The sequence below is a fragment of the Anthonomus grandis genome, chromosome 4 (genome assembly GCF_022605725.1).
Source record: "Anthonomus grandis grandis chromosome 4, icAntGran1.3, whole genome shotgun sequence".
Classification (NCBI taxonomy): Eukaryota; Metazoa; Arthropoda; class Insecta; order Coleoptera; family Curculionidae; genus Anthonomus; species Anthonomus grandis.
In genome coordinates, this window is record NC_065549.1 from 25,316,993 (window position 1) to 25,329,650 (window position 12,658).

The 12,658-nt window shown below is 31.8% G+C and overlaps 2 protein-coding genes across 3 annotated transcripts in view; both read right to left on the reverse strand.

Moving 5' to 3' along the window:
• Positions 1–809, reverse strand: part of LOC126735621 (DNA ligase 1-like) — a 62,329-nt gene extending 61,520 nt beyond the window's left edge. Inside the window, exon 1 of the mRNA XM_050439678.1 lies at positions 655–809. The gene's annotated coding sequence lies outside the window, so the exon portion shown is untranslated. The remainder of the gene's footprint in view (positions 1–654) is intronic.
• The window catches only part of LOC126735623 (uncharacterized), a 29,265-nt gene continuing 17,411 nt past the window's right edge, over positions 805–12,658 (reverse strand). The window contains exons 4-6 of one of the 2 annotated variants that reach the window (XM_050439680.1): positions 11,901–12,110; positions 11,010–11,318; positions 805–1,341 (exon numbers count right to left, since the gene is read on the reverse strand). In XM_050439680.1, the coding sequence (XP_050295637.1) occupies positions 805–1,341; positions 11,010–11,318; positions 11,901–12,110 (1,056 nt within the window). Of the gene's footprint in view, positions 1,342–9,390; positions 9,587–11,009; positions 11,319–11,900; positions 12,111–12,658 lie in introns of those variants that run through there. The other variant, XM_050439681.1, reaches the window with a different exon arrangement.

Consider the following 12,658-nt stretch of genomic DNA (forward strand, 5'->3'; position numbering starts at 1 on the left):
TTTATATAAAGTTGAATTTTTATATTTGCCTTTAATACTATAAAGATTAGAGCCTTGAGAAAACAAGAAAGTATTTGATTTGCCTATATCAAGTCTAATGCTCACAAACAAAATTAAAAATTCCTGTTATTACTTTATGTTCTAAAATATAACAAAAGTTGTATTATTAAAAAAGTATACATATTTTTCTTTGTCCTTTTTTTTACACCCCATACAAGGCAAAAGTTAAAACTCCTCCTGGATCTCTTGTACTGGAGATTAAAAATCAAGTTACGTAAGACCATATTTATATTACTAGATATTTTTACTGAATAATTTAAGACGTTTGCATATAATGGTTTCATTTTTTTGTTTGAGTCATTTAAATGAAGTTTTTTTTAACTTTCTTAAAATACCGCTAAAGATGAAGAGATCGGATAATATTATTAAAAGTTGAAGGATTTTAAGTGTGAGGTAGGATAGCATAAGAATATACAAAGTTAATCTTGTGACTTAAAGTTGAACTTGCAAATGTTAAATTTTTACATTATAATCTTTATGATTAATAGGAGGTTTTGCGATATATGAAGAAAAGCAAATGAACTTAGATAATTACATATTTTAAAGAAATACATTTATATTAGTATATAAAATAGAATAAAAAAGAAATCTTACCGTTAGTATTCGCATCTTGACGTTTTTTGACATACACTTTTTTTGTACTCCTATCGTTACCATTAGAAAACTGGTCATCCTCATTAATATAATGTCCCTTAAGTTTATATTGTCTTTTTTTATCTATAGAATCTTTCACTGGAAATTTTGCTAACTTATCTCTAAAAAACGACGAGACCTTTTTTCTTCCAAATTTAATAATTGGGTGATTTTATCTGAGCCCTTTCTATTTCTTTGCAAAACTTTTGCTTTTATTAGACTATTCAATACTCCATCGTACTTATTACTTTTATGAAACATTGCAGCTTTTGTAATACGATCAACATTTTTAAAAGATCGCTTTCTTTTCCGCTCTCTTTTTCTAGTATTAGCAACAATATTAAATATTTTCTGAATTTCTTTTACAATCGTTAGATCTTTTTTAAGCTTCCTTAGCTTTTCTTTGGTTAGCTGTGAGTCTGAGGCAATTTTTTCTGGGATATTTTGATCGACTAGCTTCTCTTCTGAATTAATTTGAATAGGCGCTTTAGGTATAAGATTTGATGAGGTACTGAAAATCAATTGTGATTGAAATTGATTTGTATTCGGTGAATTTTGATTAGGTTGTTTAAGTGCATCTATAATATTCTGAGATTCCTCATTACATTTATTTGATTTGCAATCTATTGTTTGCTTATTTTCGACAAGCTAAAAAATATTAAAATAAAAAAAACTTAAGAATAACGAGACACTTTATATAAACGAATTATCCAATCAACAAAATTAGTTGCCGGTTCTCCAGCTTTTAACTTACTCTCGTGATTGGTTACTTCTCGCATCGAAAAAAACAACTCACATCAGAATAATGTGAAAATGAATCAAAGTATTTCTTATTCGATTCCGCTCACACCTCCTATTTTTATTATTGGCTCATTTAACAGTTTATTAAATTTAAAGATAACCAAATGGAATATCGGCAAACAAAATAGGAGGTGTGAGCGGAGTGTCTGCAAGAATCTGTGTGCCAAATTTTCTAGACAAATTTGATTTTTGAGGTTTTTTACTCTTGTCCTTTTTTACGCTTTTATCCTAATAAGCACTTGTGGATTGTGTTGAAGATAACTGCATTTTAGATGCTATATCCAAACAGTTTTTCAAGGATGGCGCCACATGCCAATCCGAACAAAGATATTATAGAAAATATGGATTAAAACTTGTTTATTTGGTAAATTCTGATATTTGCTATTTGTAAAAAACTAATGCAAGGATCAACGTATCTGAGTCAATAGCAGAAAGATACAGAACGATTATGTGTGAATTTTAATGTTGTTATTAATACTCAGTTCATATGACAAACCATTCCACATTATAGTTAAAGGGTAATTTCGAAGAATATCATTATCACAAATGTTAATTTAAGCAACAAATGATGCAGCAAAATGCACTTTATATATTATTGGAAGTGCGTTTTTTAAAATTCTGTATATTTTTTTCAGACTGACGATTTTTATGATGAACAGCTTAAGAGTTATGCATTTCGATGAGTTCACTTATCATCATCAGACTCTAACACTACATAGCTGTGATTTTTACAAGGCATTTTCATTTATGGAGAAAAGTCTGTCCGCCCTTCCCAACCCGCTATATTATAGCCAACTTTGTTAGAGGGCGTAGGTCTTACAGCTTTGTAACACGAGACCAAAATTTTAGAGAATTTAATTTTTTGTTTCATAAAATTGTATATGGCATTTATTGGCCAGAAATTTACTCAAAAAACTTTTAGATGTTTCCCACAAACGAAAAAGGGTGGAGATACACATCTCTGAAATTAAGCTTTTCTAATGGACCACTTTCACTCGACTCCCAAAGTATGAGACCAGGGACCATTTTATCATTTTTAAACGCGATATTAACTGTACTATAGAAGATCTAAACATTTACATTTAGTTTATTTATTTTAATGTAATATTTGGAAGTGTTTGTGACTAAATTTTATTTAGTGGTAAAATGGCTTATTTACCCACAGAAAAAATATCGTTGAGTGAACTGTATTACGAAAATGAGAGATGTGCTAATGTTGCAGCTCAGATATTTATTCAAATAAATTCAGTTCATCAAAATTACATAAATGAGCAGGTGGCAAAGTTTAGCAAGACCAGGTTGCAAACCGAAAACTAATTGCTCTAAATCGATAGATAATTGGAAACGAAACTATGAAAATAGCTGTTTGGGGTGACATCATTATAGACCCTTTATTCTCTCTAAGCATCAAGAAAGGACCTTTGGCATATCTCAGACGATTCGTATGTGGATTTGCATAATTTTCAAGATCCATTAATTTTACCCCTACAAAATTCATCTTCTGCAACAATTAAACAATGATGATTTTAACGGACGTTGATGATTTTTTAAATGAAATTTAGCGAGATTATGACTGAACAAATAATAAATAATCCAAATTTATTATTTAAAATATGTTTTTCTGATGAGTAATCGTTTTTCTTAAACGGAACTGTTAACTGTCACAACTGTCGATAGTGGTTTGACGAAGATCCAGATCTAGTCCGTGAGATTCACACTCAATATCCTGAGAAATTAAACGTCTGGGTTGGAATTTATAGTGACTGTTTAATTTGTCATTTTTTTTCTCCAAGGAAATCTTACCGGAACACTCCTCATTGATGTTAGAACATAATAATAATTATATTGCCGAATAGTTAAGATTTCCATAAGATGATGTATCTTCTCAATATACCATTGATGTTCGAGAATATTGAAATCGGACGTATCCTTGTAGATGGATCGAACGAAAAGGAACCAATAGAGACACAGAGGAGCAAGAGCATCTGACTTAACCTCCTTAGATTTTTCTCTTGGAGCCACTTAAAAAGCTAAATTAATAAAACTCAGACAGAGTCAATAAATCAATTACGTCACTGCACCATTGATGAATGTCCGGTTATTACATCAGAAAAGCTTCATAATATCTGAGGTTATTTTGATCAAATCTTTACTACTGTATGGATGTAGGAGGCCAAAAGTTTCAGCACTTATTTCTATGAATAATGAATTATAAATAAAATTTATAATGTGTCTTTTTGTCTTTTTTTCTTTATCTTCGGTGATAAATGTAATGACCAATATAAAAAATATTTCCTTGGACTTGCTGAAAAGAGAATTTGATGGCCATTAAAGTAAAGTATCACAAGAAGTTTAACCCTCTTTTGATTTTGGAGATGAAAGTCACCCCTGCGTATAGTGAGGAATTTATTTTTAAGATAAAGCACAAAAGACTTTTTCGATCACACAGTACTTTAATTTTAAAATGATATACCCTTATTAACTTTTTAAAAAAACACCTTAATTTAGATATACAGGGAGACGTTTAATTTTATATCTGACAAAGTTCTGTCCATCATCTCCTCACTTCCAGCTAACCTCACTTTATTGTGTCAAATGTCCCATCGTGTAGGCATTATAGGCAGCATTAAAATGTCTATTCAACAGCGCCAAAAAAATAAATCGGTTAACGATTTTGATTTCATTTGTTTTGTACCATGCAAGCTTCTGACGATACCCAAATGTACTCTTCTTTTAATTACCAAGACATGACCTTAATAAAATCAGCATCTCGTCCTATGAACATAACCTTAATTTAATTCTGGAAAACTAAATTATTATAGTTGGGTAGCAAAATTAGCAGAGATATATAAGATCAGAAATCTCTTTAACTTGAATATCAACGGCTTCATATACTCTTTGTATAGACGGAAAAAAAACTTTCTATCATTTTAGATAAGGACCTACGATTTAATGCAGTTATACAAAATATTACCAAAAAGGGATTTTAGGCTCTAAAACTAATAAGTAATAACAGACATATTAAAAAAAAAATCTATGAAAAAGTTTTTATTTGATTAGTCTTATGCTTTCCCATTTTCATTACTGCGATTTCCTTTATGGACCGTGATTAACTGTTGGTGATAAATAAAAAAGATTCGAAATGCGTGCTGTAGAATAGTGCTATAGATTACGTAAATATGTATCATATTTAATCTCTGGCTGCATTTGGCTAAATATGGAAAATCGTCAAACGCATTCGCATTAAAATTTTATTCACAAGCTTCATAAGAATCCTAAGAACTTAATCTTAACATTCAAATTTTTTACTCGGCATAGCAGCTCACAGTAGAAATATTAGATACAAACATCGTTTGATTATACTACAACACAAAACTGCAATGTTCAAACGATCCTTTATATAGAATTCCGTCAATATACCGGGTGGCGCATCGAAAACAAAACAGAGCCAATTACGGGTAGTCCATTAACTTTTTAAAAAAACGCTCGGACCCGTCGATTTTATTTTCGAGGAAGACACTTAATATTCACAAAATCAGTTTCCCACCTGCAACCCCCTAAGCGGGGGTGGCACTACCCCTAAAATCTTAAATGGGAAGGGGGGTCGAGTGATACCTCATTGGAAAGGTCTTTTAATTCTCTTTACAAGGGTACTTGATTTGACGCATCTTAAGTAAGTACTTTTTAAAATTTTCGCATTTAAACCTTAAAAGGTAATTTTTAATATTTTTACTTTATCATAGAATTATAGACTACTAAAGGTACTTTTAAGAAAAACAATGCCAGGCAGTAGGACAAAACCATCAAGTATTATTAAATTATGAGACAAAAAATGAGATAGCTCTATCATATTACAGAATATTTTGACTTTAAGTCTAGTGATTCAAAAAATTATCGCAAAAATAGATTTAAAAAGAATTTGCTTAAGTGTTAGCTTATAATAAATATTCAAAATAGCCACCTCCATTCTCCATACAATAAAAAAAATTGCTCAAAGCGTTGTAGCACGTTCTGCAATACTTCAGGCGTGATTTGAAGACACTCATTTACAATTCTGCCTTGTAAATCTTCTAACGAAGTGGGTTCAGTCTCATAAACTTTGCTTTTTAAGTGACCCCAAAGAAAAAAGTCTAAAGGTGATAAATCCGGCGATCGTGGAGGCCATTTAATAGCACCTCTTCTTCTAATCCATCGTCCTGGAAACGTCCGATCCAAATATTCTCGCACGAATAACGTATAATGTGGTGGGGCACCATCCTGCTGAAACATCAATCTATCCTCATCGTATCTGTCTTTTTGAGAGTAATTATAGCTGTCAATGCTGGATCAATGGCCTGTTGTAATAGCTCTAAGTACATTTCACCTGTCAGATTTCCAGGTAAAAAAAATGGACCAACTAAATTATCACCAAAGATACCAGCCCAGACATTTAACTTTTGTGGGTATTGGGTGTGTACCTCACGATACACTCTAGGATTATTGTCGGACCAATATCGGCCGTTATGACGATTGACCAAGCCATTCAGGAAAAAAGAGCTTTCATCAGAGAAACACGTATTAAACAAAAATTTTGGGTCATTAATAATTCGTTCACTCATAATTTCACTAAATTGTGATCGCCGATTGAAATCATCTTCAAATCATCATCAAGCATAAGATGTATTTTGTACGGATAAAACTTATGAGCTTTTAGAGTTCTTTGGATACTACGTCGACTAATACCTGTGACAGTCTCTAATTGACGGGTACTTAATGTAGGATCTAGATTAATATGCCCTAGTATAGCCACTTCCATATTTTTATTCCTTACGGGATTTTCAATATTGCGTTTGCGATTCGCCACTGATCCAGTTTCTCGAAATTTGGAAACAAGCTCCAATACATACTTTCGCTGCACCTTGCTGTTTTCATGTCGCTCATTAGATAATTCCGCCGTTCTATTAGAACATTGGTTATTTCCAAAAAATAATTCAATTATTTCAACTCTTTCTGCCGTTGTATGCACCATTTTTATTTTAAAAAATAGGTATTACCTAAAAAAAACAAAGTCCCGCACTATAAATCACCTTTTTAACAGCATACTACATTTAGAATAAATTGAGAATAATTCAATTTTTAATTTTGGTCAACAAGAAAATTTTACAAATATTTGTAAATTTTTTTGGCTGACCCGTTCTCTAGTTCATCCGTATTATTCTAATGATATTTATTACCTGTCGTAAATAAATTAATATTAATACCAACGTGGTCTGTGATTAAGGGTAAAAACACACGAGGCTGTTTGTTTGTCTGTTTTTACCCTAGATAGTGAACTAAAGCAAATTCTTTTTAAATGTATTTTTGCGATAATTTTTTAAAAGACTTAAGGTCAAAATATTCTGTAATATGATAGAGCTATCTCATTTTTTGTCTCATAATTTCATAATACTTGATGGTTTTGTCCTACTGCCTGGCATTGTTTTTCTTAAAAGTACCTTTAGTAGTCTATGTAGTATAAAGTATAAGTATATAGTATAAAGTAAAAATATTGAAAATTACCTTTTAAGGTTTAAATGCGAAAATTTTAAAAGGTACTTACTTAAATTGCGTCAAATTGCGTAATTAAAAAACCTTTCCAATGAGGTATCACTCGACCCCCCTTCCCATTTAAGATTTTAGGGGTAGTGCCACCTAGAGTGGTAGAGAGTGATTTTGTGATTATTAAGTGTTCCCCTCGAAAATAAAATCGACGGGTCCGAGTTTTTTTAAAAAGTTAATGGACTGCCGGTAATTGGCTCTGTTTCGTTTTCGATGCGCCACCCGGTATATGTATAGGGTCTACCAATAAGAATGATATAAGTTTAAATTGCTAAAAAATAAAAACGAATTGGTTAATTTCTATGATTGATGTTTCATGTTGTAGTTTATTATGTAACATTATGTTTTAAACAAAATATCATTAAGATGTCCACCTCGGCTACGGCGGCAGACGTTTAGACGATGAATCCAATTTTTAGTCACTTTTTCTAACAAGTTGGGCTGAATTTCGAGAATAACCCTAGTTATGTTAATTTTCAACTGATTGATGGTTTGAGGATTGTTAGAATACACCCTCAACTTTACATATCCCCAAAGAAAAAAGTTCAGGGGAGTAAGATCACAGGACCTGGGTGGCCAGTTGATATTGCCATGTCGCGAAATTATTCGATCTTCAAAACGCTCTCTTAATAAATTAATTGTGGCTCGGGCGGTGTGTGATGTTGCTCCGTCCTGTTGAAACCAATTCTGTTCGAAGTCTCCACCATCAATTGCAGGCCAAAGAAAGTTTGTTATCATGTCGCGGTAGCGTCTCCGTTGACTGTCACAGTACGCCCCCCTGCATCCTCAAAAAAGTATGGACCGATAATTCCACCGACATGCAAACCACACCACACAGTCACTTTTAACGAGTGTAATGAAACCTGTACTAATTTCTGGGGATTGTTCTGACACCAGAAGCGGCAATTTTGCGTATTGACAACACCACTAAGACAAAAATGGCTTCATCTGAAAAGATGATTTGTTTCCCAAAATCGGCATTTTGTTCCAACTGCAACAGGGCCCAGTCGGTAAACGTTCTTCGCAAACCATGGTCAGCAGGCTTTAATTCTTGAGTTAGAACCATCTTATATGGATGTAGGCCTAAGTCTTTCTTCAAAATGCGCCACAGAGACATTGGTGAAATGCCTAATTGCTGAGAACGGCGCAAAACAGACACATTGTTATTCGCGTCAACACTTTCTCTTGCAGCGGCGATATTTTCAGCGGTCCTTGCACTTTTTTGTCGCGTTGGTGGCTTATTATCCAGAAGAGTGTACTCCCGTTCAAACTTATTAATTGTGCGCCTTATTGCAAGCTCAGAAGGCCGTCCACGATGGCCAAAATCTTCTCTAAGAGCACGATAACAGGCTCTAACCGATTGCGCATTTTCGTAATACCTTTTCACGATAGCTATACGTTGCTTTTGACTTGCGATTCATGATAAAATGTCAAAGTATACTTAACACAACTGACGCTTGATCTGCGTTTTGACACATACTATTTTGCGTACATGGCCCACTAAACTTCTATCACTTCTATTGGTAGACCCATTATAACTTCATACCATACAATTGTGAAGTATTTAATATTAATGAATTAAAACTAAAAACGCGACAATTACTAATGGACAAAAGCGTTAAATATAGGGTGATGGTCCTTGCTGGGGAAGAGGGAGGCTCGCCTTTTTGAAGTTGTAACCGTCATTTTTTATAAATAATATAATATACTTGCATAACTCTTAATAATTTTATATTGGGGCATTCATAGACGACAGTTTAGCAACGCTGAGTCTCTAGGATGTGTCATAATGTGGAATATAGTCCTTAGTAGGCACAAATAATAGTTTTTAAATTTCTTGTTTATGTGTAAATTGATATGGCTTAATGAGAATAGCATGACAATATAATTTTGTAACATTTGGAGGATGAATAAAAGTCGTTTGTTATTATTATTACTATTATTATTATTATTATTCTCAAATTTCATGGCAAACGGCAATCGCACTTCTTTCTGGGGAAGGGGGAATCATTTACATATCCCAGATATCTCAGATATCAGAAGGGCGAAGTGGGAGGGCTGAGATGGAGTCTTTGCCATGTTATTATTATTATGAAATTATCCTAATTCGGTTATATTAATATAAATATTCGAAAAAAAATGTAAAAATATACGAAAAATTATACATATATTAAAAATTTTAAAATCAATGGTAATTTCCCCTTAAACCAAAAGTGACGGAAAATTACTGAATAGGTAAAAAAATCTGTCTTACCAGAAATTAATTTTTAATATGACTTTTGTAAAATATAGGTTCCGGAAGGTAGGTGGCCTATTTTCGAACATTTTAAGCCAAATATGTATTAGTCGAAATCCTTTCTTAACTTTTTTATTGCATTTTTCTTTTTTTAACTTTTGCTTTTTCTCCAATAAATGCCCAAGTTCCATACTTAATCGGTAACAGAATTGCAAGTTACAATTAATATCTAAGGTTCAAAGTCTGTAGAAAATAGTGCGCGGAGAGGTGGTGAACGGCCTATAAAGGATTAAATAATGAAGAGGCCAACTTAAATCCAAACATAATATATAAGCGTCGCGAAAAAAATAGCAATCAAATTCTAAATATAGACTTCGTCTAAAACGGAGGTAAAATATGATTTTTGTTAGGTATTGGTTTTTGCTTCAGTTCTGAAAGAGAATTTGTAAAGTAACGTGTAACTCAAGTATAATGAAGTGTTACGTTAATCTATTTAAGCTAGTTATTTTTTTGTAACATTTAATTTATCAACCCATATATACAGCACTTCTTTACGAACTCGGGTGTTTTTATTTATCCCGCATCATTACAAAGTCTATTTGGTTTTTTCTTAAATTATCATTCATACTGATGTCTGGTCAATTCTTAAAATTAGAGTCTCTATTGTGAGTCTTCTTATCGTGGGGTAATTTTAAGTTTTAATGTTTAATAAAACATAATTTTGATTAGGCAATTTATGTTTTATGCTCAAAATCTGATCTATTTCTTACTTTGGTGGTGTTCACCCTTATCGTCATCTTTTCTTTAATTCTGCTAAAGGGCTTATTCATTTTTCCAACCAACTCTTTCCTCGTTCTTATCTCTATTATGTATACAAATTCCATTACTCGACTCCAGACGAAAACATCCAGAAGACATTAGACAAACCAAAATAAACTTTGAAAGTTCGATATTAATTCTAAGTAGCAAATTTGGCTTTTTATTAAAAAAATTAAAAATTGCAATAGAAAAATTAAAAACGGCTTATTATAATGTTCGAAACTGGTGTTAGGCCCTCTCCTTCAAGGATTGCACTTACCTTCCGGATACTCTGAACATGCATTTTAATATGGTTTTATATAAGGAAATGCCTCCATTTCGAAATCAGTGTTAGAGTATGCTGTGATAATGATAGAGTACATTTACTTTGAGAATTATGGGTGTGAGCTATCTCTCTGTCTCTCGTTCTAATAACCCTCTGGACCTTACAGAATGAGTACCGATGGCGCCATTTATCAGTCATACTTTAGGTCATTATTAGGAGCCGAAAAGTTTAAAAACTAAAGTAAATATTGATAAAAAAAACTGAAACAAATAAAATGAACTTGATAGTCGTAGAAAAGATATAGTCTAGGGTATGGGATAAGAAAATCTCTCCCACTTCTACCTACAATCTCTACCCGTCTAACAGCGGGAGCAACAATCCCTCTAGAAGTTTGTACGTTTCACAAATGCAATAAAATTTCAGTATAGTTCAATGTTAAACATAAATTGCAATATAATATTAACGAAAGGAAATAGTGGAATTATTATTCTTCATAAAGCATAATGACTTGCAACATAACCACAACAGCATGACACAAGTCTCAATACATAACACACAAGTTTACCTATTTAGAGAATCGACTAAAAGTTTAAAACATAAAATGCATGAAAAAACTACCTGAATTTTTGGCTGATCTTTAGCAGATCGCATAATAGTATTAATATCGTTTTGATTTAAAATGTCAGCAGCACTATCAATAACTCCTATAGCATCAACATCATATTTTGCAAATCTCTTTTTCTGTTTTGCACTTTTTGCGTAAATAAGAATGCCAGGCATTATACTAGCTTCATTTGGAGAAGGACTCGGGACCACAAGACCTAAAGTTTCTTTTTCAACGCTAAATGATCTTATCGATCCTGCTGTAGATTGCATACTGCTTGACGAGGCTATTCCTGAAGCTTCTCTTTTAACTTTATGTGTTGTCTAAAAAAAGCATGTGATTTTTAAAATGTCATTAAAAATGTATAAGAAAAAAAGTTTATTAAAGTTAAGTTTATTTTATATATTTATTATTAATTAGTTGAAAATAGTGTTGTGTGACCACATATAATTTTTAACAAAATCTTAATTAATAAGAATTCTTTCTTAATTAATAAAACACTTTTTATTATTATTTTCATTTAATTTTAATATTTTATGCAAATAATAAAAAAAGACGTGTTTGTCTATACTTCAGCAAAGTGTGAACCTTCTCTCATGGAAAGTCTTGTTGTCTATTAATGAGGAACGCATCGAAAAAATTGACACCCTTATTTGCTAGTCCTCCATAGGTATGTACTATTGTCCAAAAGAAAAATCGTTCATTGCTCCTTACAATCAGGAAACAAAATGAGTTATTTCTGTTTCGATAGTAGAAAATATGAATATTCTGAAATGAAAAGTTCTGCCGACTAACATCTAAGAACATACCTTTAGTTACAACTTTAAATTGTGAATCTTTAATACGGTCAAATAATTTGTGTATGTATTATATTTATTAAATTTGAATATACAATTGGAATTTACCTCGTAGCCTTTAATATTTTGTTGTCTCTGCATTACTTCCTCTAATTTTTGCTTCACTTCAGGAGAATTTAAATTCATACTCAAATTATACTTTACTGGATCTCCAGACGTTGGAGGTGTAGTTCCGGGTGTTAATGCAGCTGTAGCGATTTCAAGAGATACAGATCCCAATATGATTTTGCTTTCATCTGTGTGGGATGACGTTCCGATCTACAAAATATTAATGTAAGAATATTTTTGAGTTACTTATTTTGTTGGGTATTACGTCGCTATTATAGTAAAAATTTAGAAAATACTATCTCATACGCTGGATTATTGAAAAGAAGAAAATAGACTTAGATATGTTTCATTAAATTTAATTTAATTCAATAGATACAATAATTTACTTGATGTATAATAGAATTTTTTACAGGCCTAGGAGTTGAGGTTTTACCCATCGAACTCTGAGCTTGTTTATTTTTTCAATACCTAACTTTATTTTGAATATTGGAATTAAAAGAAATCAAAAACGTATTTATTGAATCAAAAAACTAATCTACTACCATTATCAAGGTAAATAGATAAAACCTTAGCTCCTGGTATGTAAAAAAATCGATTACACCTCAATTAAATTATTGTATTTAAGATTTATTTGACTTTAAATAAATTAAATATACCGAAAGGTGTCGTTAAAGATTTAAGTTCATATTTCTTCTAAATAAGTAAATAACTCTATTTTCTCCTTTTTTTTTAATAATTAATCATGTGAAATAGTATTT